The sequence below is a fragment of the Pipra filicauda genome, unplaced genomic scaffold (genome assembly GCF_003945595.2).
Source record: "Pipra filicauda isolate LSUMZ 115617 unplaced genomic scaffold, ASM394559v2 scaffold78_size3787270_pilon, whole genome shotgun sequence".
NCBI classification, from domain to species: Eukaryota; Metazoa; Chordata; class Aves; order Passeriformes; family Pipridae; genus Pipra; species Pipra filicauda.
Genome location: NW_024104964.1, coordinates 520,782 through 548,643, shown reverse-complemented (window position 1 = coordinate 548,643; position 27,862 = coordinate 520,782). Strand labels below are relative to the sequence as shown.

Sequence of the window (27,862 nt, the reverse complement as noted above, 5' to 3'; positions counted from 1 at the left end):
CTGTGGCCAAAAATATTTTACAGTGATCATTGTTATAGTCATCTTCCTGTAAAATCTATGTGGATTTATGCACAACTCCATTGCTTTCAGGGTAATACACATACATGGGGGTCTGCTTACTGGAGGGGCAGGTACATTGCTGGCTACATTGCAATAAAGTCCGTTAGTGCCTTTATAGAGAAATTGGTGATTACACATGAGTCAGGTGGCTGTCATCTGCCAGGTTTGGTAGAGGGAACATATTCTGGTATTCTTGGAGACATGCAGACAGACTAGTTTTCATGGTGTAGGAAGGAACAAAGCAGTTGGATTTGGCAAGACAAACACTTGCCTTTACAAAACTCAGCAAGACGACTATGTATTGCTGAGTGAGGAATGGCCAGGTATTGAGTATGTAGAAGAAGACTGGTAGGACAAGAGTAAAAAACTTTTGGACAATTGAATAATCTGAAAGATGAGTGTATTACAGATTTTCAGTATCACAATAGAATTCACCAGTTGTTCAAGGAAAAGTAATTATTCAACAGTAGGGCAAAAGGAGTTAAAACAGCAGGGGCAGAAGATCAGAAGCAAAAAATAAATGACCAGATAATAGATAATTTCAAGTGGGTTAGAGTGAGATGAGAAAGGCAGACAGATGTGGGGTAAGAAAAGCAAAAAAAAATTCATTATGCCTAACTTTGTATATAATATATTGAGTTTATTTTGTTAAGCTTGTGTTTTTTCTTTCTCAGTCACATAGAAAAAATTACAACATGGCAAGATCCTCGAAAGCCTGTGAACCAGCCGCTGAATCACGTTAGCCATCATCCTGCAGCCACGGCCACACGAGTGCCACAGAGGCCCATGGCAATGTCTCAGCCAAATCTCAGTGAGTACTGGATGACATCTCTCTGAAAACACAAAAGAGATAGGAGAGACACCTTCTCCTGATTTGCTTATCAAAGTAATTTTTGGTTCAAGAAGGTAGCTCTGATTTTGCTGTCAGACCTAACAGTATGTTTTCCCCTTCATTTACTTAATTCTCCCTCTGTAGAGTTGGCAGCGAGTGAATTTGTACTGTTTGAGGTGAAGTTCTAAATCTCATGCATTTTAGTTTAGAGCCTCTGTGACAAATTTTTGATATAGTATTAAACATAGAAAACATAAAAAAATAGGCTCTTTCTGTGCTTCTCCATTCTGAGGTGGTATAGAGCCCTCACAAGCCCTGTGTCACGTCCAGGTTGTTGGATGACCTGTTCACAGCTAGTTCTGTGTTTCTTCAGGTCAGAGGATGTAGATGGTTTGCTTGGTAGTTTTTTGATGGTTGTAGGGTTTTTGCATAATGAGGTTCTGCATTGGAAGCAACTTGCAAAAAGTCTGTTTTTCAGTATGAATTACCTACAAACTTTTTATAAGTGGTCTGATTCCCTTGATATTCCTGTTTAGTACTTAAAGTGTAAATTTAATCAACTTACATTAGTCTGCCATTGCCAGATGTGAACCTTAGTGAAAATAAAGCCATTAAACCTGAAAATTTTAAAGAAAGTATATAAGTGGAAAAAACCAATACTCCCTAATATTTCACTTCTGTAACTTTAACTTTTCTACTGCTCAAGAAAATGAGAACAGATGGATGAGCTTGCAGGCTCAAGATCACAAAACTGTGTCAAATAGGTAGTCTTAAAAACACAGCAGATTCTTGTTCTGGTTAATTTTTGGTAAGTCGATCTCATGATTTCTTGATTATTCACTTGCAGTGTGGTTAATCAGGGCATGTCTCTTCACATGCCAGGAAAATGGTGAACGTTTGTCTGCTAATGGTCACCAATAGAAGTAGTGCAATATACATATTTACTTTTGTCTTACATTTATAAGAAACACCTAGGCTGACTTCTGAGGTAATTAACTTCAGTTCTTTCTTCTGCCTTTCTCTCAACAATTGCCCTGCTGGAATATATGCAGTAAGAGTGTTGGTTATGTTCTGTGAGTTAGTGGGCAGTAGCAAATCATAAAGTGAGGGTGGATATCTGCAGAAGAAACCTGTGTAAAATCTGACAGGTTAGGGTGTCTGCAGAGTGTCACAGCACACGGTGAAACAATTGCTCTGCTGTGGCTTCCAACCAGCTGTGTGTGGGTCACTCTGTTTATAGCAGTGCTGGAGTGGCCAAGAGGTAAGAATAGGACAGTGGGCTCCTCTGCTTATGTTGACATCTGTTACATTGTCCCTAGGTAAAAAGCAAAGGAGATGCCCTAAATCAGGACAGTGTACAGCACGCTTTTCCCCTCAGTTGCTTAGTGGAAGTGAATCAAAGCCAAATCCTGTATGAAACACATGTATACTGAATTTTAGAGGAAGGTCTTTCTTGAGATACAAAGAGTTAGAAATAAAAGTGTACACCTAATGAAGAGACTATTCTTGAAGGGACTTCGGGTGCCCAAAAAGGGCATTTCCACAGACTTCAAAATCTGTCACATCAAATGCAGACTCTATTTCTTTCAGCATCCTTCACATACTTATATGATGAAGTTCCACTTTTTGGTAGGTATTTATGGAGTCCTTGGCATAGTGGTTCAGATCTGTCATTAAATTTCCCGCTAGAAATAGTATGTAGAAATTTACAGAGTCTCCATATTTGTTTAATCAAGAAAACATTTTGTCAATATGTCTTGGTGAACTTTTTCTCATTCTGGTGGCTTTCAAAGGCATGCTGTGATGCTTTGGGAGCAAGCAAATCTGTTTGCACAGCTGAGTAGCACTTCCAGCATCATACTATTTCAGCATCACAGTCCCTGATTTTCCAGTCCACCTGTTTGAACACACTGTGACACTATTTTATGAAAAATATATCTTAAAAGTTTTAATCTAGAAAGTGTGTGTGTATATGCATATATATACACACAAAAATGACACAGAAAGATTGCAATAATCTGAACAGAACACAGCAGCCTCTGAATATTTCATATGGCAGTTTAAAATACATGTGACTGCAGTTGCCAGCACTAAAGTAGAATGTGTCTATTTTTAATTTGCCATAGCCAAAAGGAAGGGCCCTTCTGCTGCTCTGTGGTGCCAGCAATGTTACTGCTAAACCTGCCTTCCTGGGTCTGCTCTGGGCTGCAGGGAGCAGTGCTGGCCTGGCAGTCAGACCCCTGAGCCAGAAGTCAATGTGCCAACATCCCACAGACATCAGAGGAGAAGGGGGAACTGGATACCCAGCGAAGCCACTCTTCTGGCCCTCATTTTGTGACTTTTTAGCAAATGAAGTCTGTGCACCTGTCTTTCGCCTTAGCATTTTTTTTTGTACTGTAGGAATTAAAAGAAGTTTTTCTTTTGAAGATGTACCACTTAAAAAAAAGGATCTAAGTATTTCAGGTCTGCATACTGGTCTGCACTTCCAATTACTAACACATGTGTTTTCCTTGCTTTATTTCTTATGAAGAGGAGGAGGATATGGTCTGTTCTGTACAACTTATTGCTTCGGTTTATAAACTGCTTTCAGCAATATTTGCTGGGTATTGTACAAAGGCACAAACATTTTATCAAAGCACAGAGTGTGACTTAGTGATACCAAATCATAGTATGCTTGTGCTGGAGGCATACAAAAGCACATGGTGAAAGTTGATTGAAGTTAGTAGTCATATCTTAAAAAACTGCTGTATTTTTCTACCTTTTTTCTTGCTGTGGTTTTATGTTGTATATTCATGAGCTATACATGAAGCTACACACTTCACCAGCGTTAGTTTTCATACTAACATTTAAAGCACTGCCTTTTAAATGTTATAGAACAAAGGCATCAGAAGCGATCTCGTCCTTTGATGCAGCTCACTCGGCAAGTTTCTGTGCTTATTTACTCACCACCACTAAATTCAGTGCAGTTTCATGAATGAAAAGGAAAATTTGTCACAGAGATGGAAAGCATATTCTTGCGGGTTACCATATATTCAGGCTTGTTCAGTCTGCTTTTTCTTAACATTTTGCCATTGTTATTCTTCTAAGACGGTTTGTAGATGTATATACTAAGGAAAATACAACATTAATAGGAATCTTTTAACTGTATGTTTTGTTGTTGGCAACGATAGGGGAAACAGTCAGCCTTTGACTGAGAACCAGCAGAAACACTGTATTTCTTGTGTCTTCATAAGGACTTCAGAAATCACATTGACTGTGATGCTGAATCTGCACAGATCTTAATTTTCTGCCCATTCTAAAACAGTCTTTTTCAGCTGATTGATAAGGTATTAACTATCTATTGCCAGTCAATTTTCGCCCATCACACAAGGGCCATATGTGGAAGGAGGGGTTATTGTACACCCTTATTTTAGGCATCAGGTCTAGGTCCCTGAATAGGAGGATGAATTCCCAGGGATTCCCTGTGCCCAGGAGGAAGGAGAGAGCAGTTGCAGTGCAGCGAGCTAAGGCTCCCTGATTAAAGGCTCCTGTGGGAGTGCCCGAGTCCGAGCTACAGATGCTGTTCCGCCTTCATGGCACTCCCTGGTGTAAGAAGATTGTAAGGAATGATTTTGAGCTATGTGTAACAAAATTTAGGGGGAAAATAAGATCTTGCAGAAGTTTCTTTTGCAACATTTTTTAATTAAATGCTGCTTGTTTTGTAGTCTTTCTCTATTCTACATTATGCAACACTCAAATCCATTGTTATTTTCATCTTTCTTCCTTCAAACTGTTTTAAAGAGATGTCTTTCGTGATCGTACTTTTCATCCAGTGGGTGAGCACAATCTGGTCTTCATTTAAATGTTTTCCAATTTAACAGTTTGCAACTTACTTTGACGTAAAATAATAAACCCCTCTAATGGCATTTATGTTTTCTGTAGAAGTTAGCCTGAATTTATATGTGAGTTCCTTAAAAAGCTCATACTAAAAGAAAAGACTATCTGCAAAAAACCTCAGAATACTTGTGGGTGAAGTGGCCCACCCCAGTCGGACACAGTGGGAGGTGGGATTTGGGCCTCGGAGCAAACAGCAGCTGCAGGCTGGGAGGCACAGTTACTCTGCCCACGTGAGGGATTGAGATGTGTGCTAAGCAGTGCCCAGAGTTTGGTGGTTTGAGAGTTTTGGGCACTCTGCCACTTTGTGAAATGCCTCTGAGTTTGTTAGGGTGTGGACAGGGGCTTTCAATTTATCCAACTAGAAACCATGGTTAAGAGGGGTGTTTGGTCTGACTCAAGCCACCAGCCAGGTGGGATGTCCCTGACAGTCGAGGACCAGCAATCACAGAAAGATATACCTGCGTTTACCCCTTCTGGTACACAGGAGAACTTTTGTGACTCATCAAACTGTGCACAGAGATAGGATTGATGGGCAGAAGGGCTTTTAAATGCTGCAGTCATGACCTGACTGTCAGGGAGGGAGTGACAAGGGCTGGAGCACAGAAATGAGTAGAACTGTGTTTGTGTGGGTCCCTTATGTGTTAGAACTGGGACATCTATTACCCTGTCTGGTTTTTTCCCTCGTGATGAATTATTTTCCATGTAAGTATGGAAAGGTCCCTTCTGACTGGGGCTGTTCTATGATGATGGTTGATAACTTGATAATTTCACAACTCATAAATCATTATCTTAGTACATAGTGTCTGTTGGCCCAGGTAATGCTGCCTTCAGAAAATGTACCGGATCTCTCTTAATTCTGTACACTGACGTAATACCTCATAACTATATATTCTCTTAGGTTCTGTCAAGATAAGTTCATTAATATGCCCATTTTCAGGGAAAAAAAATCATAAATATTCTCATTGTTATAGTTTCTGAGGTTTCCAATGTTCCTGTACTCTGGTGCAGATTGTTTTACTTTATCTCTGTGCTGCTGGTTTATCAGTTATCTGCTAGTGACATCCTCAGAGGGGTTTGATAAGAACCTGTGGACTCTCTGAAGTGTACTGAATGGAGGGACAGCTGCTGGGAGATCACTATTAATGCTGTGAGCTCACAAAGGTGAGGATGCCTGTTTTGAGGTAAGGAGAGCAGCCGGATGAGTTTCCACACACGGCTGAAGCCTTGCACAACAAGTTAAGATTGTGCCCATCACAGAACATCTCAGGTGGGAAGGGGCCTTGTGAGGTCTCTAACCTGGCCTCCTGCTGAAAGCAAGGTCAGCAGTGGCACCAGAGCAGGAGCTCAGGGCTTTGTGCACGCAGGTGCAGAAATCCTTTGTGACAGAGGAGAAGGTCCTGGTGTAGTTCTCATGTGTTCATCAGGGAGGAGACTGGCACCACAAAGGAAATGGGTGCTGTACCATCAGCATCAGAACGTGTAACACACACACTTAAGAACAGAGAAGAATGTCTGGCAGAGGGAGAAGGGTGCTACATATACTTTAGTTTCCACTTGACACTGCACTTTCACCTGATCAGATCACATGTAAATATAGAGTATAAGAAAATTAAAACAAAATGATCCATATCTGGTAGAAGCTGATAATATTTATCTCCATTTTATAGGTCAAGCAGTTCAGGCAGAACACAGTGGAAAGCCCGATGTTAATTTGTTTAGTGTCAGTGTATGTGTTGATCCTGAGAGTTCAACCACACTAACTTTTTGTATCAAACTCCAGGTGAAGAACTATTTCATTTTGGTTTTCCCTACTGAAGAAATCTTACCTCTGCCAAGACCCCCCAGCAGGCATGACCCAAGTGATACAAGCAGGCATGACTTTCACTGTTAAATCACTGGTTCTCTAAGATGAAAGACATCAGGTATTGCACAACAGAATTTTTTATGAAGAGCCTCTTAAACTGACAGCTAGGTATTTAATAGAAGATCATCCAAGAATCTAAGAAGTTTAGCTTTCAGCTGTATCACTCATGGTACTTTAACTGGGAGTTATAGCACTTTGCCTCTGCTTTAATTTTTTAAAATCAGATAGGAAATCCAAGCAATAAAACAATGCAATAATCCTGTCTGGGAGCAATAAACACATGAACCAGAGTTTCCATATCCTGCCGTGATAAAAGAGGTGTAGCTACTATTGTTTAAGGATGATAGAAGGCAGTTTTAGTTACTGTGTCAAAATCAGTCTCTGGAGATAAGAATGCAGAAACTCCCAAAGCGTTCAAAACCAGGTGGTATGTATTTTAGTATTAACTAACATCCATGAAATGGTCTGGATTTTGCAAGGCTTGGTTTGCGTTGGCTGGAAATTTGGATAGAAATCTGTGACACTGAGGGGAACGTTTTTCCCTCGGTGTAGCCTGTACCTTCACACCACCTGCATAGTGAAAAGGCTTCCTGTTCCAGGTCATTTTTAATTACTGGATATCCTGAAAGAAGCAAACACAGCTTGTTTGTGGTCGGCATGAATAATCTTGGCACCTACTGCTGGTGATTACTTACAGGAGACCTGAAAGCGTTGTAGAGGACTTGCCCATTCTGTGGGAATGAGAGTTTTGTGATGCAGCTCTCAAAAGAATGAAGGGGTTTTGGTTGTTTGCAATTAAAGCCTCTAACAAGTAATTTATCAATCAGATTTCAAATGGAGTAATTTATTTATGTTTTAAGGACAGTGGTTAATAGTTCCAGAGACTAGTAGGAATTAACTTCAGTATCAGGTAAATTAAATCCAGGTGTCTCAAAGGACACACACCTTTAAACCAGCAACTGACTATGCAGTAAATCTGATGTGTTCAAGAGAGATGTTGGCATTATTTCAAAATCTAGTAATTTTTAATTTTGACACAAAGAAGTTCCTGTTGGTATAATCATTTCCCCTCAAGGTTAGTAATTCAAACATGTGCCAGTGCAAGAGTGGAGGGTCGTTTCCATAGTTTCAAAGCGAATGAAATGCAAAAGCTGAAGATTGCACAAAACAAAAGTAAAGGTAATTTAATAAATATTTCAAATTTTAATGGTCATCAATAATTAGTCATTAGCATTAAAGCTGTCTACACTCAAGCAGCCCCCACCATTATTTATTCTTACTGATTTATTGCTAAAAGTGTGTGCAGAGTAAATCTCTAATCTTTTAAATAACTTCCTGCTAACTCATAGCTTTGATGTTGCACCTGCAGGTCGTTCGTTTGGGGTTTTTTAAGCTTAAGTCATTGAAGATGGGAAAGATTAGTTAAATGTGAACATCACAGAACTTAACAGTTGAAACTGTTGGGAAATTTCTGTATAGCTATTTGCAGCTCAGAAATCTGAATAAAGGAGTCTCTGTGCACTGGGATAGGGCAACGTTTTGCTTTAATACTTTACAGATTTTTGGAACAAAATGCACCAGAACTGAAAAGCAGCATTTTTTGCTGACCTTGTTGGAAAGCTAATGCTGTTTCTGGGAAATAAATGAAACAAGCAGTTCTTTGTTGGCTGAAGTGGAGAGAGAAAAGGAGGGCAGCCCAGTCTTTTTTTCTCCACAGTGTCGTGACTAAGTCAGAACTATAATATGGCTGGGTTCTTTTTTGTTTTTAACCTCTGTAGACATTTGTTTTTCATCAGACTGTGTTGTGTGATACCTGGTGCTGACCAGTTTATCTGAATTCAGCTCTGGGCTGCCTATAAACAGAGCAGAAAGATCTACAGTTACATCCAGACACTTCTGACACTTAAATAATAAAAGTTGGCACAATCAGTTCAATGCATATGTCAGAAATAATTTACACTTGCATGTTTTGGCTTCTGCAACTTGCAGAATCCCTTGCCCACAAAATAATCCTCGCTTAGTCTATACCCAGCAAAGTCGTCAAAAGAAAGGTCTCCTACAATGTCAAGAAACCAAATTCACTAGAATATCATTATTAATTTAAAAGCAAACAAAAGCAATAAAAGCATTCTTTCATTTTTCATCTAACTGGTAAAACAAAATTACATAGGTCTAGCTTGAGATGTGAACTAAATAGTTGCAACTTCATGGACTTTATGTGGGCTTTGCACTACCTACATGTAAAAAAGCTGCCTTTAGACCCAGACTGGCCCTAGAGATAGCCCAGGACTAGCCCACGTCTGGTCCATGCAGCTAGGCCTGATCTGCATCAGTGATAAATCTGGGTCCTGAACAGACCATAGAGTTAAGATTTTGAAAATTCACTGTGTTTCACTCCTGGCTTATCTGGAGGATATCAATGCTGGATGCTATTCTTAGCACCATAAACAGGAAGAAATTTGTCTTGGTTAAGTCAGGAGTCTGCACAGTGTCCTTGGATTGCTTAATATCAGAAGCGTTGGGCTTGCCTGTGCAATTGCAGACTTTTTCCCTGGAAATGCCTGATACCAACAAACACTACGTTTACACAAAACTATGAGGTGCCCAAGGGTTTTGTGGCACCAAAAATTTTAAAGTGGTTCTGTCCCTCACAGTCTTGGACTGTTGTGTACAATATGAAAATTTTCACCACTACCTTCCTATGGTCGCCAGGCCACATTCCCAGTCAGCCTATCCATTTTTGAATTCCCAGCTCCTTTAACTGGAACCAATGTGCTTGTTCAGCATTCTTCATTTTTCTGGATATTTTAGTTAGATTTTCCCTGGTGCTTAAAGACATTTTAGGATCAGTTTACTATGAGAAACAATATTTCCTGAGAGCCACAGTGTTCCTTTCTGTGGATGTTTCTTGTCTTGAATCAGAGGCTCTTCGCATAAGTAAGAGGACCCATAAGTTACTGTCTCTGTAGTGTATCTACTCCATCTGTATTACTTTTGGGGATTATTCCCAGTAATACTGTCCCATTCATTTTTATACACTTTTCCCAGTGAGGCAATAAAATCTTTCCACTGTTTTGTCTTCTTTATGTTCTATGGTCAGTTCTGTGTACAGAGTGAGACCTTCCCATTATTGATTCTGTGTTTGCAGAGTGGGGTCGGGCCCAGCTGTGGCTGCTGCTCCTCTGCAGGCAGCAACTCTTTGAGCTTCTCCCCCATCCTGTGTCTCCCCAGGAGCACACTCTGCACCCCTCTCTCGTCCTGGGACACGTGTTACTGAGTGTGAGACCCCGCTTGCAGTTCACACACAGCCTCCAGCTCACCATTGCTGATTGCTGCTGGTGTGAGGCGGTGGGTCAGCGGGTTCTGCACAGTGAGAGGAGCTGAGTGAGGGACACACCACACACACAAAGGGTTTATCTGCTGCCTGCAGGCGTTTGCTGGTGCACAAACTGTATGGAGGCTTTTTAGTGCTCAAATCACCTAATGTGGGCCAAGAGCTGTGCTGAGGAAAATGCAGTGGCTGCAGGGTGGCTGTTGGCCAAGGGTAGAGGGCAAGCACTTCACCTCTGTGCTCGGCGTGTCCTGGGCCTCGTGGTATGTCCTGTGGAAGAGTTTCAAACTGGAGACAATCTGCTGCATTTCATATGGCCCAGGCTCCAGTAGCCCCCAGGAGGGTGATGGGCAGTGCTTTTCAGATGTCTGAGGCACCATTTGGACAGGCTGTTTTGCAGAGAACACGTTCCACGTGTTCACGTGTGAACTGCTGGTGTAGGAAAAGCCCTACACTTAACACATTAACTGAAGGCTCACTTGTCGAGCACTTGCAAATTGTCATGATTTAATTACTCCAACTAGTTCCCAGAATCAGCTGTTTTATTACTGTACATGTAATATTTTGACCCTTAGGATGTATTTTTAGAGCAGCTGAATGCAGCAGTTGTTGTGGGAAGTGCTGCAGAATTCCCCAGGTTTTGGTTTAATTGTGTTTTCTGTAATAGATACTGAAAAAGAATCACCTAACAGTCTTGTGTTTTATACTGTTCTTATTTCCATTTAGTATTTATTGTGAGCTATGCCAGATTAACCTAATGTGCATGTTATGTATGCATGCACACATCCAAAAACTAGCTTTGACTTCACAAAATAGACCTCATATGTCCTGAATTTGCTTATGGGACATTATTGTGATTGCACTCAAGAGTAATTCAAGTGGAATGACGCTGTTATGCAGTTGGTAGGATCAAACCCTGGGCCTTAGCATCTCTGTATTTATAGACTGATTTTGAATTATATTTAAAAAAAATTAATCACCATATCAATTTAATGTTCCATTTTAAGTTAGGCTTCATAAATACCCAGATACCTCAACAAAACTATCTGTGCTTGTTTGAAAGCCCAGATATATGACTCCTTACTTAGTGTTTCTGAGTCTCTCCAGTTTGGGTTGTTATGGAAGCATTCAAACTGAATGAAGAGCTACCTGAATCCTATTTTTCTTTAAAGCAGTGTATTCTGGAGGAAAATGTGGTGTCCATGGGTTCAAATGACTTTCAGCAAGTTTGTCTCTGTGACCTAAATCAATGAGCCATTCCAATGAGTGGTAGCTTTGAACAGATCGATTTTTCTTTGGACCTGTGTCTAGAGACTGAAACCTACAAAGCTCAGAGGAGAAAGGTGCTGACAGAGAGGAGCAGAACCAAGCAATGCAGATGGTAGAATTGGCTGAGGATGGCTCCTGCCTCCGTCTTTGCCTTACACTGTTCATCTCCTGCGCTCAAACTTGCAAAAGTGTGCCCTAACTATAGCTTTAGTTAACCCAGATGATACAAGCAGGGGAAGCTTTCAGTCCTCTGGTGAAAGGCGTCAGAAATTAGTCTGGGGGCACTTTGGGGGTCTTTGATGGTTTCTGACACGTTCTAAGACATGAGAGCTGCCTCTCATACTGGCGCTGCTGAGCCAGTTCTACCCCATCAGGAGGGATTAAAACCCTCCAGCCTACATGTGAATGTCCCAGGTGAATGTGACCTTTCCAGGGGAGGAGGGTGAGTTTTACAACTGAGAGAGTTGGGTAAGGGAGGACAATTGGTATGATAAAAAGCACCTGGTATGATAAAATGATCCTGTCGCCACAGGGTCTGCCTCTTATCTGGCTCAAAACCTGGCTTGTAGCCTCTGGTGGTGGGTGTTCATCCCCTCTGTCTTGTGCAAATCACCAACACACACCCAAAAACTCACCTCCTCCCTCCTGAGGGATGCAGACTGGCCTCAGCAAAGCACCCTGCAGCCTCCATGAATGGGTGAATGTTTTGAGTCATTAACCATTAACATTTCCATCTTTCACAGTATGTAACAGTGGAGAGTGCTGCTTGAAGGAAAAGTAATTTACTCCAAGGTATAGAGTTCATTGGACCAAAATATTTTTCCTGTCCCCATGAGAAGAAATTACTTGGAGGATTATTGGGGAGGGAGAAGTACTCCTCCATATTTGCCTGTTGTCTCGTTCTTTTCCCTCTTGCACGTATAATTTCAGTTGTGATGCAACATGATGAAGAAGGGAGTATTTTATATAGCAAAGGCAACAAATAGCCATGACAAATATATTCCTGCAGTTCAAGCCCTAGCCCTGAATGTATCCCAAACACATCGTACGGGCTGTTAATCTTTACTTAGCTGTGCCTGGTTCTATCATTTGCATGTGATAGTCCACCTGGACTCCTACATTGGTTGCACATAAGGAGTTTCATGGCTACCCAGTTATTTTTGCTGGGAACTGATCTAGCCAGAAAACACCTTCTTTTTATCTCCCAGCAATTTTTTAGTTTGCCAAAAATTTTTTTCAGCTTTTTTCAGCTCAGTAAAGGGGCAGCGTATGGGCAGGAGTGAACAGCTGGGTCTGGAAGAGATGATGGATGGTGTGATGTCATTTGTGTGAATACAGCTGTTTGTGGCCCACACATAGGCTGACTCCATGGAAAGGACTGCTTTTAACTCAGATTATTTCTTGAGATGGATTTGCCACTGCAGCTAAAATATCATATAGCTGCATGATCATATGATTCTACAGTCTCTACATACTGGACCTGTGTGATACTGGATCACCCAGAGGAAAAATTTAATTCGGATTTGATAGGAGCACATGTGAATATTTCTGTCAAACACAGCAGAGCAGTTTGTGCTGGCTGAATGCCTGCACACCAGTGTTACTGAAGCTGCAGAAAGACAAGACAGTTCCTGATCTGACAGAAAACTGTCTAGCATAAAGATTTTAACCTGGGACTGGCCAAGTGAGTGAAGTTCAGCATTTTGAAATGTATGGGTATCACACATTTGATCCAGGCTCTAAAATCAACCCATTTCTTACAATCACATGTTCTGTGACATCATCCAAGGTCAGGCATGGGCACAGCATAAATATGTTCAGGTTTTTGAGACCGAGAAATGAGTCGAGATTTAGTTCTCACATGGTAAGAACAAGGAGTGCAAGATAAAAAGGAAGATAAAAATCTATCCTTTGGATAGAAAAATACTGTATCTCTTCTAGAGAGTGTTTTACTCTCTGGGGTATTCTTGTTAAAAGGTAAGAGCTCTGTTAATTATGTTGTTGCCCCTTAAGTGAAAGAATCCTTGCAGAAATGTCAATTAATTTTTAAAGCAGTACATGGCTCCTACTTGTAATCCAGACTGGCTTTAGGTACTGTGTATGTTTTTTACTGGAAATATGAAGATGGGGAAGGAAAAGAGGGAACAGTTCTCTCCATGGTTTTGGATGGTTTTTGGGTTGCATTGCTGGGAACTGATACATTTTACTCAAACATTAAAGCAGGTACTAACAGAGGCTATGCAGTTTCCCCTCTCTGTCTCATTTTCCTTCTGTTTTTCCCAATTCTGTTACTGAGAGGGAAACATTGCAAGAGGGTTCTGTTTCCATAAGCAAGTGATACCTGCTGTCTGAGGTGCCTTTTAACTTTATGGCACGGTGGCACCAGACTGACTGTGGATCTACACAGAGACTTGCAATTTCTTTCACAGAAGTTCTATGAATAAAAATGTCCATCCTACTGAGAATTCTGCTCTGATTTATAGATTCTGAATTTGATCAGAAAAGATGATGTTGATTTAAATAACATTAATAGTTTAAATGCATTAAGTTGCTCAGCTTGTGAGCCTTCTCTCAGCAAGTGAAAGGATTTACCTGGGTGTAACTCAGGTTTGCTTACAAAAGGTCCTGTTTTTCACCTGCCATCTATGGAGTTCTTTCCCTGCCGAACTTTGGGAATATCCTACCAAAGGTGGGGAATTAATGATGGGGTTATTTCCAAATCTGAATACCCTAACAGATAAAGTTCCAGTTGTTAATCTGCTGGTAGTTATTCTTACAATAATTAATTTAGATCTGTCAATAAAGAAAATGTTAAATTGAAAACAGTTTTACTAGCTTACTGCTTATATATACACATTTGTGGAGGAATTTTCAATTACAAAAACCTTGCATGTCATTTGCTACATCATTAAGTAAATATTTGAACGTGCCAGGATGAATATAAATATTCTCTATATTGTAAGCTTTCTTGTTTGATACACATGGAACATTAACAGTCATTTATTAAGCAATTGCTAGTGCATATCTTGCCAGCTGGAGTAGTTCTCTCAGTCATTTGAAATGCAGTACCTCTAGTGCTCTGTGCTGTCAGGTAGCAGTGTCAGTGCAGTCCCAGGCAGGCTGAGCTGTCGTGTCTCCGCAGTGAACAGCGCGGTGCCGCTGCCCCCCAGCCCAGCCCTGCCGCCGCAGAGCCGCCCCCCGCAGCCCCCTGCCCTGCTGGCCCTGCCCGGCACGCTGACCACGCAGCAGCAGCAGCAGCAGAAGCTGAGGCTCCAGAGAATCCAGATGGAGAGGGAGCGAATTCGGATGCGTCAGGAGGAGTTACTGCGACAGGTAACGCCAAGGATACTCTTACTTTGTTCAAGAGATTTTAGTTCAATGCATCCAAATTTTTACCAAGTACAGTTAGTAGCTCTGTTATTTTATGTCAAAATTAACCATGGTTTTAGGTAAGGATAGCCTAAAAGCTAATATAAATAGATAATTTCATTTTTTTCTCTAAAATAGCACTGAATAGAACACAGGATGGTCATCAGTCAGAAGTTACAGAGCTGGAGTCTTTCTTACCGAGTCTAATAGTCTTGTAAGAACCAAACTCTGTTCTGCATCTGTTTGTGAGCAACTAGAGCAACTACCACTGATTGATTGGCAGATTAGCTTGGTTTGCACAGGAAACCATGTTCGTGCTTCACTGAAAATAAAGGCAGAACATACAGAGTTGTTCTTGACTCTGATCCCAACTCTCTTAATTTGTGCCCTTTGCCTTTGAGTTAAAATCACATTCACATCTTACATGAATACCTCTGATCTGAAAACTTGCCAGAGTTGGTTATTTGTGGATGTTTTGTTTATTGTTCTATTTCTTAAGTTTCAGCTCTATATAATGACTCACACTGTACAAAATAGATATGTTAACTTCCTTTAGACTGCCTAAAAGAAATAAAGTTTTAACAATTGTGTTCCGTTTGTTATGGATGACTCCACTAGTGATGTTGTGTTTGCATGACATATTAATCAGATTCCTTAGTGAAAAAAAATAACCTGTTTCTCTCAGCAACAGCATGAAAGAAGTACAGTCTATCAAGAAGAATACTATTATTTGTGGCCTTGCAAATGCTGCAGTTAACAGTTCTAAGTACCTTTAAAAATAGTAACTTTCACAAGATCAAGGTGGTGGTTTCTGACATGGGCAGTAGTCTCAAGTCTTTTGCATACCTTTGCCATCAGGAGCTCAGAATGTGATAGAAATGGGTGTGGGAAGAGAGTGGGGATATCTGGTATGAGCTTAGTCATCACTGTCATCATGCTAACAACATTTTTAGCTATTTTTACTCTCTTTGGCTCTGTTCTTGCTTCAGGACAAGAGCAAATTAAGCTTCAAAACAGTTGTACTCAAGGGCTGGTTTCCCTGCTTTGCTGCCTTTGAAAGTGATACATGCACAGCACTCTGCAGCTGTGCTGTACTCAATCAAGCCTCCAGCTTATTATGCCCAGTGACACGCTGCCCCTGGGGTGTTTGCTGGAGCTCCACGTTGCATGAAGCAGGACAGCATCACTTTGCAGTACTAAAGTTTTCAGAACTTGTGTAGCTCTTAGGGAGGAAAGCAAGATGCAAAATCCATCCTACTTAACAGAATGCTGTGAACTTCCTGCCAGTAACCTGGGCATCCTGAACCCTGGCAGCTGAGAAGGACACGATGAACTCCTCTGGAGTTGCCGTTGTCCAAGTACAGTTACTCCCACTCTGACCCTCCACCGCTGTTTTTGCTTTTCTAGTGTAACCTATCTAAGGGAAGAATGCTGAGTAAGTGTGTACACTGCTGCCAGCAGCTGTGAGGAGGCACAGAGTGTTTGAGTGAGAGGGGAGGGATTCTTTGGAGGGTCACAAACCTTTCAGCCCAGCAGCAGCTGCTGGCTCCCCACAGCCATTCCTGATGAGGTGGAGCAGCATGCCCAGCTGGGAGGAGAACACGGCTCTGGGAGCTCGTGGCTTAGGGAATTTGTTTCCTTCTTTGTCCTCCTCTTCATGTAGGTAATTGGTAAAACCCTAGAACTCTAGATTGAGTACATGCAAGAAGGGCAGCATTTCTGAAAACCAGTATGACATCTACTTAAAGGTTTCCTCACTGACTTTCATAATTCTATAAAGAGTTAATGTTCTTTCCTACTCATTTGTTTTTGTCAGCTTTCCCAAGGAAAAAAGAGAATTTGATTGCTGCTTAAGAGCTTCTTGGAAATGGAAGTCGGTAGAGGTGATGTCAGTCAGAAATCTCTGAAAGGAAGGGCAGGGAAGGTGCCCCAGCACTTCTCTGTGTGCACCAGGGCCATCCTGCACTGGGTTTGGAAGGGTACAAATAGTCTCAAAAAAGCAACGCTTCTCAGAGGCTCCTTTCTGATCCAGGGGATTCTACTGCATAAATGCATCCACAGAAAGTTACAGGAGTTCAGAAGAGGCTGAAGAAGCAGTGGGGGAAGACGCAGAGGAACATTTATTGCTGTTTTGTCCTCACAGAGTAGACCCTGGCCTGCTATAGCCTCAACAGAAAAATGCCCCTCTGTGCTCCTTTCACTGGCCCAGGGTCTGATTTACTGGTGGTACAGGCAAGGTCTACATCTCTTGCTTTCCACCCTAAGCATGAGGACTGGCAAAAGAGGAATTGCAGTGATCAGCAATGTAAACTCAATGTAAAAATGCTCTCACTCATCTCCTCCAGCTGGAAATGAGGGTTTGGCAACTAAGGATGGAGCTCAGATTAGTTCTGCCCAGGAGGGTTCCAGGAAATGTGACAAAGATTTTCTGCATTTGTCTGGCATACAGCTAAAAAGAAGTTTACATCAGAACTGTGTTCAGAGGCTTTGAATCATTCAGCTCACTGCAGTGCTGTGAAGCTTTTAAAGAGTTTTGCAGATAGCTGCAGATGAAGCTTTTTGACATGGCTTTGTGATGTCAGAATGCTGTGGTGTTTTTTAATTTACTCTGTTTTGTTATTTATTTTGAAAGTCCTCTGTGGGTTTTTAAAATAGCGTGTGCCATAGCGCCAAGCAGATCTTTAAGGACATTTGGTCCTTTCTCAACTGAATGCCAGAGATTGTCTCTGCTGGCCAAAGGGGAGGGACCCTCCTGCATTCAAAGACTGAGAGCTCACTAGTCTGAGGCTGTAATAACATTGCTGCTCAGAGGGTGTGGGAAGTCTCTGGTATTTTTTGCCAGACTTTTTTAACCTAGGATAGGGGATTAACAAATATTCCTCTTAAAAACCTTGTAGTCATGCTTAGAATAGAGAACAGGACATAGCAGGCTATCATGCAGCTTTGGGGCGTTGTGTACTTGATCTGTTGCTACTGATCATTGCTGTGATAATGTCAAAGAGGTGAAGGAATCTGACATCTGTAACAGTACTAAAACTGCAGTGTGACTTCTGAACAAAGACCTGCAGTAGAGGAGGAACATACGTCATGTATGGTGGAGCCAGTGCTCTGTCTTCTTCCCCAGTCAGATCTGACTCCAATGTGCAGGAGTCTGTTGTTCCACATTTTAAAGTACCCATGGAGTTAATATAACAAGCAATATGCAATATGTTGAAATAAAGACAGGGGGGGTGACATGCCATTCCCCAAGGGAGAGTAGATCAAGTATAAATGTCGTGTTTCTTGCAACAAAGAAGAGACAGGAACTTAGATTTTGTAAATGATGGTGTGAGTTTTTCTTGAGGGTGCTGCAGGTTTTTCACCTCAGAAGTGTTTTACTTTGGAAAGTCTGTCTAAATCTTGTGTGGCAGTAGCTGTTATTCTTATATTTTAAAAAAGTGCTGAGAATATCTGCATGTAGACAGTTAAAAAAGACACCTGCCCATTCTCTGAGGTTTGTGCTTTTTCACAGACTCCAGCTGATTAAATTCTAAATAGAAACATCACCATTAGAGTTGTCCCTTGACAAATGTAATCATATACATGACCTATCATAGAATCAGCTGGGTTGGAAGGGACCTCCAGGATCATCAAGTCCAACCCTTGATCTACTACCACCGTGGTTACCAGACCATGGCACTAAGTGCCACATCCAGTCTCACCTTAAACACCTCCAGGGATGGAGAATCCACCACCTCCCTGGGCAGCCCATCCCAATGCCTGATTACCCTCTCTGTAAAGAATTTCTTCCTAATATCCAACCTAAATCTCCCCTGGCACAGTTTAAGACCATGCCCTCTTGTCTTGCTGATAGTTGCCTGGGAGAAGAGACCAAATCCCACCAGGCTACAACCTCCTTTCAGGTAGTTGTAGAGAGTGATGAGGTCTCCCCTGAGCCTCCTCGTGCATAAGCTGTTAAGAATCTTCAGACAGTTCTTAACACTTGCTAAATAATGAAACCATCTAATGTAAATTATAATTTATCAGTAAATATATTGATAATTTTATTATAAAGAAGAGATCAGACCACTCCTCCTCAATGAAAAGAATCAATTGAAAACATAGTAAAACATCATATTCTAGACTCAACAACCTGTTAATCCTTTCTCTACTTGGGAGAATGAATGACCGATTCATTGGGAAAAGTTTTCTACTAGGATTTAAGTGAAATATTTACTTTGCTTATTTCATTAAAAAAAAAAAGTTGAAAAATTAGGTTAAAACCAGATCCAGCTTGATTATTTTAAGGTCTTAGGTTATTTGTTTGGAACATCCTGCTGGAGCCAGACGACCTCTGTATAGAACTCTGCACCACTAGATGTCATGGGTGTTTTGCAGAGATAATGCTGGAAGAATTTATCTTTCAAGAAGAGTTGTGAAACAAGTTTCCTTTGTCTCTGATTGCTTGTTTGTCGTCCTGCAGACAGCAGACATGAGACGGGTCATGAGGCAGATGCTTATTATGAGGCAGAGGGTTCGTCCTAAAGATTATTGGGTCACAGTCTTGGTTCCAGTGGTTTTCTTCTGGCATGTTAAGTACTTTATGGTTGCTGAACTCTGGGACTGGCTTCCAGATGTGGTAAAACTGACAGAGGTTCTGTGGGGCTTTAATCCAGCACAGGTGGGTGTGAGAGATGCTGTCTGTCTACATCAGGATTTTCTTCAAATCAGTGTAAACAAATAGTCATCAGTGACATCCTTCAGAACTACTTTCCTCTTGTGTATATGTTATGTGGTCACTTGTTACAAGACTGCAGTACTTCTGAGCTGTTGGAATAACCCTTCTTGTATATTTATTTGCCTTTTCAGGAAGCTGCTCTATGCAGACAACTTCCTATGGACTCGGAAAACATGGTCCCAGTTCAGACAGCTGTGAACACCCCTGCCATGACACAGGACATGAGGCCTATTACAAATAATGGATCCGATCCTTTCTTGAACAGGCAAGTTCCTTCTTCATTAGGCAATTGCTTCTGTTGCCTTCTCTAGACTGTTAAAGCTGTATCTCTAAAGTAGTTCCTATATCATCTTCTTTTGCACTCACTATAAACAGGGGATGTGGCTGAATGGCTGACCCAAAATATTTCAGTTTATGCTTCAAGAAGGAATCTTAGAAAAATTAATAAATTATAACAGATGGTTTTAACTGTACTGTTGGGGTATGTGGAAGACATTATGTAGAATATTATCTAAGTATTAATACACTCAATTTTTTAGGCTATCAGAACTGGGTTTGTGTGTATATATATATATATTTATATATTTTTATATTTATATGTGTGTGTGTATTTCAAAATTTAAGAGTGGCCTCACTGCAATTGCTTTGTTATTTGGGCTGATGTGACCCAAATATGATGTTGGCTAATCAGTGGCCAACAGTTGAGAATGAGGCTTAATGACTCAGTATCTAACTTTAAAATGGAACCTACTGTGCTCTCTTCCAACACTGTGCTCAGGGACTGTGTCTACCAGAGCATCTTTACTGAAGCTTTTTCATGTTTCAATTTATAGTGGCCCATACCATTCCAGGGAACAGAGTTCGGACAGTGGCTTGGGATTAGGATGCTACAGTATACCAACAACACCTGAAGATTTCCTCAGCAACGTAGATGAGATGGATACAGGTAGAATATTCTGATTTAGCTTAAAGTATAGTCATATTAATAACTTTGTGCTATAACTAGTAATGTTTTGTAATTGCATAACTGAACAATAATCTCTGGCTTTCCTATGCGAGAGAACAGCCTGAGACTGTGGGAGGAAATGCCCAGAAGGTGCTTGGTGCCCAGAAGGTTCTCAGCTTTAGCTCAAGTCCAGATTCTGCCCTTTTACCTTAGACTGATATTAAACAAAATGAGTAAAGTTGAAAAATGTGAGCCTTAATTTCTGTTTTCATGCCATTGTCCAAGGTAGGAGGAGTAAGAACCTGGTCTTGGGTTACATGTACAAATCACTACATTTTCTAACTCTGGGAAATCAGTCTCATTAGTACATCTCTTACAGTGGCAAAGTTGGATTTGCCTTCAAACAGAATGTATTTTGCTAGTTTAGGTTTTGGTATGTATTTATTTTATATTAATGTCCTCATGGTGTTTAGAATACTGAAATAAATTACTGGAAAACCAACAAGCTTTTTTCCAGAGAGTGGAATTCTCAGAACTTCCTCACCTAAACTTCCTTTTGAAGTCATCAGAAATTCTAGATTATGCAGAGAGTGAAAGGTTTCTCTATTAAAGGCTTCCATGCTTGTTATTATTAATTTATTAAAAAAAAAAGTACTATTATAGAGCTAAATTGCTGTAAAGCATGTTTTTCAATTATTCCCCATGGACAGCATTGCCCTGGTGCAGAGAACAGGATGGATGTGTACACGAGGCTCCTCTGCTGCTCCCTGGGCGGACCAGGGAACAAACTTGGAACCATCCTTGCCTCCAAAGGGGAAGGCCAGAGCTGGGTGCTTTGGGCACTGCTGAAAGGGCCTTTCGTGTTTTTGAGAGCAAAGCAAGGATGTGAAGAGTACTCTTAGAAGAATATGCATTCTGCAAATACATTTTTGAGTAACTCCTATCCCATGTGGTGGATAGGAGTGCTTACAAGTGTTCATGGGAAAGGGGGAGTCTGAATTTTAAGTCAGTTCTGTTGTTTTAAGTCAATTCTGTTGTTTTAAATTACCCACAAGAACAGTTTGGTATTTCAAAAGTTCTTCTTTACTTTTCCTAGGAGAAACTATACCACAGACAACAATGAACATAAATCCACAACAAACACGTTTCCCTGATTTCCTCGACTGTCTTCCAGGAACAAATGTTGATCTTGGGACTCTAGAGTCAGAAGACTTGATCCCTATTCTCAATGATGTGGAGTCAGTACTCAACAAAAATGAGCCCTTCCTTACCTGGCTGTAATCAGGCAATGCTGATTGGGCCTACAATGCAATTCACATTTCTTATTCCTCTTGAGATAGAAGCAGAATATCTGAAAATCCTCAAGAGATACAACGTACTGCCTTAATGAGTTTTGCTACGTCGTCTTTATGATCAGTTTAATCTCTGCCTGGATTTGATTGATAACAATTTAAATATAAAATACATATTTTATATATACACACACACACATATATATACATATATGCATATATATTTCTTTTTAAAAAGCACACTACTTTAGACATCTGTGTACTTCTTTGCCTTTTCAGACCAGGCAGTAACGTTTCACTTTAAGGACAGAAAGTGGCTGATGTTTGTGCATGTCCGTGACTGATCTCCTGGGTATTGACTGACATCACAGACCCTTTGTGAACCACAAAAGCTAACTGCTAGGTCAGTTGGTTCAGAAAACATGCACAGCATCAGGCCAGGAGAGCAGTTTTATTACTGTGTTTATGACAATAGTATCAGAAACTTTTTTAAATCAACTTACTTAAGCCTTAAAAATCTTTTTTTATTAGATCTTAGTAACTAACTGTGCTGTATGGAATACAGATTAAATCTGATCCATATGAGCCATAGTAATTATCATTTTATATTTATAAAGGCACAAACAATACTATAGCAGTTTCTTTTTTTCAGTATATTACTGTATAGTTTTCAGAAAATAAATACTTCCAATCTGAAAGTACCAGAATTGTTTAGCAACCTTTTTACACTAAAATATTGTTGCAAAATAAACCAGGCTGGTACTGACTGCTGCCTTTTAACAACAAAGCAATGTATTATAAACAAGCATTTAAAAAAAATTCTTAGATTTTTATGTTTATTATATTAAGCACTACAATTTTGTAACTTAACACATGAACAAACAATTTTTTATATATATATAAAATCTGTGGCAAGTATCTTAAGTGAAAAATATTCTTTTAAAGTCAGGTCTGGAAAATGTGGCACAACTCGTTAATGTTATACATAGTGGGAAAAACCCCTTCCTCATACTGTTTTCAGTAATGTTTTTAACTGACAATGTCAAAATACATGTAGTTGTATACATGAAAAAATGCAGTAACTTTATCAGGGTACTGCTGAAGCAGCATTGGGACGTGCCTGGTAAAGCTGCTTAGTTCTTGTGTCTGTCATTACTGTAATTGGTGCGCAGGACACGAGGCACGTGCTCTGTGTTTCTACCTATTATGTAGCCTACAAACACCTCCTTACCAGAGGTTTGGGACTGAGAAGGCATCAAGGACATTAAGCTTGCAGTTCCCCTGAAATGCAAATGAAGTCCTGAAAATTCTTAAATATTTTGAAATTGTTTTATTTATAATCTATGAATTTACATTTTTTTATATGGAAAAATAGATTTGTTTATGAAAGGCATTAAAACTTTTCTCTAAGCTTAACCCAGGCTATATAAAGAGAAGAGATGTAGCACTAAGTGTAAATGTGTGTTTACCATGTCTGATAACACTTAACAAGATCTTACTGATGCGCCAGAATATTGATCACTAAAGACTTTTTTCCATCTGGTTGGGTGAAGGTAGGTGAAAAGGTCAGAGATGAAGTGGTGGTAATACAGAGTAGGTTTGGAAGACAAATGATGAGGTAAAAAATGTAAATCCTTGCCGGGAAGGGTGGCTGCAGACAGGGACACAGCAAATGGATCTCTGGTGTTCAGTGAAAAACGTAACTGAAGCACTCAATAAACAACCCCGTCTGTGGTGAACTGCTGGGTGTACGTGGTGTCACAGGATGGAAAATAAAAAGCACACATATTGACATTTTAGAAAAAAGATGGAAGGCAAAGACCTACAGTTGTGAAGTTTTATTACACAGGGAAAAGTAGCTTTTTTAAATGTTTTTGGTTGGGTTTGGTTTTTTTTTAAATAGAAAAAGAGATGTTACAGCAGGGTTGTGTCTGCACAGAATTTAATTACTGAATGGGCATTGCATTTCTTTTACTCTTTTGGAGGAGCTATTACTTGGGGGGGCATGCTAATTATTTTTACTAGTGCTAACTTTTGAGATAGCACAACATTTCTTTCCAACAAACAGGGGACCGGGCAGGGCTGACCAGCATTACTGTAATTAGGTTTAATCTCTCTCTTTTAAGGATTTCTTCAGGTTGTCAGCCTAAATGAAAACCAGATGATCCCAGGGCTTTGTTCTTTAGTGCCATGACTGGTGTTGGTAAAGAATTGGAGGTTTTTCGGCCAACGTGCAAGGCCAGGTTGCCAGCACTGCTCAGTTGGTGTGAGAAGCTGATGCTGTCACTGCTGGAAGGACCCGCAGCAGCTCCAGGTCTGAGTGCTGGTGTGATCCAGAGGATAGTGCTCATCAGCAGATTATGGGTAGAGAATGCAGTTTGTTCATTTGCTAGCAAGTCTGCACCATTGAACATGTGAGTTTGTCATAATAAAAGCCATTCCAAGCTGGTTGGCTCTGGGCTGCTGGGAATGCTGATTCCTGCCTGGCCCCACTCACTGTTGTCAGCCGAAGGCTGTACTTCCCACAGGGAAGCCTGATGCAGCTTTCTAGTGAAGTCATATCAGATATTTCCCAGAATTGTGAACCTGCAAGCTTGATTCCTTTTCATTGGTGTTTCTGGTGGTTGAGCGTCTTGGTGCAAAGACCTTAAAATGGTAAAGCAATCATAAACTGTGTTTCCATGTTACTTCCATAAAAAACCAGCAGCAGATCTGAAACAGGAGGGTGCTGTGCAGAACAACACTTCAGGGTGAAACAGCTGCCAGAATCTTAGGTCAGATCTTTACTCAATCATGAAGCAAATTGTGCTTAAGTTAAAAGTGATTCTTTATGCTGTCAGCTTCTAATTTTTGTAATTGAGAGGGTGTATCAGGTGAAGTGTAGCAACAACAAAATATGTTTTTCAATGTTCTCTTTTTTAAAAAGATTTTGGCTTTAAACAGGGTTGTGGCAGAACTTTTCAGTATTCAAAGCATGTGTAATATGAAAATAAATTTATTGCTGACAATATTTCACTGTGTTATTTGAGGTTTTGAACATTTACTGTACTAAATGTACACTGTCTATTTGTAGTATAAATACAACCAGTGTGCCAACTGGACAGTTTTGCCGTGACCATCCCTGAGGGTGGCATACGAAAGTCTTGGTGATACTGAAGTAATGGGATGTTGTTAATTACAGTTTGTATTCTGGTAATACTGTTAGAATGTAACTTGGGGAGGGATTGGATCTGACTTTTTGACAAATGCTGTTTGGGGGAAGGGAAGGATTTAAATGTCTATTTTAATTACAGAAAAATGTGGGTGGGTGTTCAAATAAACTTGTTTCCTAATATATACATCCACATACATGCTAGTTCTTTAACTATTTTATTTACTTTTTTAATTTTGTTATATGACATGTGTGAGCATTTGTTTATAATATTTAGTAACTTGCAATAGATTGTATGTATCAAAAGCAATGAGATCGAACAATCAGATCAAACTGTAGTATCCAGGGTTTGATTCTGGGATTTTTTTTTTTAAATTATTTCTTTGATCTTGTACATGAAAAACAAATACAAATGAACTTGAAAGATTTTTGGATGCATATTGGTTTTTTAAATGTTTTGTTTTGTTTTGTTGGGTTTTAGTTTTTTGGCAGGTTTTAGTATGTGCTTCCCAGGGAACTGTACAACACTGCTTGGAATAAAGGTGCAGACATACAAATCTGTGAAAAAGGCATAAATGTTGAATAAAAATATTAGTACTTAGCAAGTCAAATGGTTATTTTACCGTTATCTTTCAGTTTATTAGTAGTTGTTGTTATGGCTGTTAGTGGTGGTTACAATTTTACTTGGAATGCTTATAACATGCTCCTCAGTGCCACCATTACTTGTTTCTTTTAGTGGCACCTTGTAATTCATAATTCACTAACAACACAAGTGCTGGTTTATGATTTGTTTAATACTGTTATCTCTAAGCAGAATCTTTAGCACTCAGTCCCTTGGCTGTTAAATGCTGCTTTGGGGGCTTAAAAAGTGCCTTAAGTCTGATCCCTTATTCAAGAAGTTTCTTAAAGTCTGCATTAAGAAAATACCTGTCTTCTTTCCTAGGAACAAGCCATGAAACCTAAACATCCTGGGATTCTGTTTGAATGTCTGGTCTTTACTGTCAGGGCACGTGACATGAGTCATTCAAGATCCAGTTCAGCTGTTACTATTAATTAATTTTAATATTTTTTCTTGAATCATTCTCTTCCATAATTTATTAAAGTTAATTGTTAGAATGTGTCTTAACAGTATCTTGCATTTACATAAAAAAGATCTGGAGCCTCCATCGAACATAAATGCCAAGTGTATTAGCTTCTGACTGTGTTTGGAGACGTGATTGCTAATTCATGCTTTATTTACTCAGGAATATTAATCAGGTTTCTTTGGCAGAAACAGTGAATGTGTGTTTGTAAAGGTCATTCAGTTTGTTCCTAATGGTACCAGCTCACAAGACTTCAGAAGGTCTCTCCTTCCAAGCTGCTCAGCCATGCTCGCTACAGCCTTGCTGCTGCTGGGTGTTGTTACCCAGGAGCTGTGCTAAAACCACTCCTTCGGGAGCGATTTCCTGAGGTTGGTACGGCCTGAAAATCCCCGTCTTTTCAGAGGCCTGTCCGCACCGCGGCTGTCCCAGACGGAGGGCGGAAGAGCAGCCACGGGCGGGCCCTCCATGGGTCCCTCACGCCAGTGCAGGTCAGGCCGCACCCACAGCCCCAGAGCCGGTGTCTGTCCCGGGCTGGCGGCTGCACATCACTCCGGCATCCAGGGAGGCCTGTCCGGAGGGCGTACGGTATATGAAAATACCAGCAGTGGAATTACAGTCTTTCTTAGCTGGTCCCCAAAACCTCAATCTTCCCTCAACTATTAATAGTGCTCGTGTCCCCATCAGGTCCCTCATAATTCCTAAAAGCACAATGGCTGGAGTCACACACAGTTTCCCGGAAAAATTAAGACTTTGTGTTAGGGTGGGGTTGGCTTTGTTTTGTGTCCCTCAGAAAACAAGAATCATTGTAAACAGCTGTGTCCAGAATTCTCTTCGGAGCGGGAGGGTGAGGCCGGGCAGGAGGTGGGCCCGCCCGAGGCTCCTCACACCGCTCCGCCCGAGGCTCCTCACGCCGCTCCGCCCGAGGCTCCTCACGCCGCTCCGCCCGGCCGGGCCGGGGCTGCGGCTCCCGCCCTCAGCGGGGCCGGGGCGGAGGAGCGACGCCGGCAGCAGGTAGGAGAAGGCGGCCGTGACCGTGGTCCGACCTGCGGGAGATCTCGCGGGTCCCGTGCCCTGAGCGCCCCGCGGGGCCCGGGAGGCTCCGAGCGGGCTCTCGGCCCCGCGGGAGGCAAAGTGCCTACGGGACAAAGCGGGAGAGACGTTTACTGGTGCCGCTTTCTGCACAGACCTGTTTCCAAATAATGCCATAAATTACTCTAACTAGCACAGTTAGTGAGCAAATTGTGTCATTTTCAGCGCCTACTAAAGATTCTTCCCGGTTTGGATTGTTAGGCTGCACAGGTGGGGGCAGTCTGTATCTCAGCAGAGTCCTGCAGCAAACTAGCAATGAGAGGTGGAGGGCAACGGTGCTGCTTCTCAGGTGAAGATGTCTATAAGAAAGTCCCATTGTGTTGGCAGAGCTTTTGTAATTTCAGTAAAGCAGTGCGTGCTGATCTAGTGAAAAAGTAATTTGGCAAGAAAAAAGGTCAGAGGTGTTTTATCTGGGTTCTTATTCATGTTCAGTACTGCCATACCAGTGTCTACCCCCTGTGGCAAAGACCCCACCTGTGTCCGTGTAATGGAACAAGTCAGCCTTCCCACCCTCGGACAGCTGGGGTTGCTCCAGGGTTTGCCATTGTTTGCCTTGCTGCTGGTTATACCATGAGTAATGTAGAATCCATGAAGGGGGGGGGCTAAAGTTGAACTGGGAACCGGTAATGAGCTTTCAAGACTGGAATGATATTAGAAAACATCCCTTGCTCTGGGCTGAGCAATTTTTTTTGAAGTATGTGTGAAGTATATGTTACTTCACTATTTTAGAAATGAACCTTTTGCAAAGAGTTGCCAGTTAAATAATGCACCATTCCCTGACAAGTCACACTCTGCTGTGGTTAACGTATCATTTTGTTGCAGTCTATTTATTGGAGATGAGCAATGAAGAGAACTCTTAACTGTATATACTTCAGCTGTGCAGGGACACCAGTTTTATCATGCTGAAGTGCGTGAGCTCAAAATCACATGTGTACGCTCCACATGTAATCTGAGTTGTTTAATAACCGATGTGTTTCCTTCTAA

General features: G+C 41.0%; 1 protein-coding gene across 1 annotated transcript in view; it reads left to right on the top strand.

The window, feature by feature from the left end:
• Positions 1-25,318, top strand: part of WWTR1 (WW domain containing transcription regulator 1) — a 51,070-nt gene extending 25,752 nt beyond the window's left edge. Inside the window, exons 2-6 of the mRNA XM_027716045.2 lie at positions 735-871; positions 14,375-14,565; positions 19,450-19,583; positions 20,152-20,264; positions 21,361-25,318. Of these exons, the coding sequence (XP_027571846.1) occupies positions 735-871; positions 14,375-14,565; positions 19,450-19,583; positions 20,152-20,264; positions 21,361-21,545 (760 nt within the window). The 3' untranslated portion in view covers positions 21,546-25,318. The remainder of the gene's footprint in view (positions 1-734; positions 872-14,374; positions 14,566-19,449; positions 19,584-20,151; positions 20,265-21,360) is intronic.
• Positions 25,319-27,862: the final 2,544 nt, after the last annotated feature.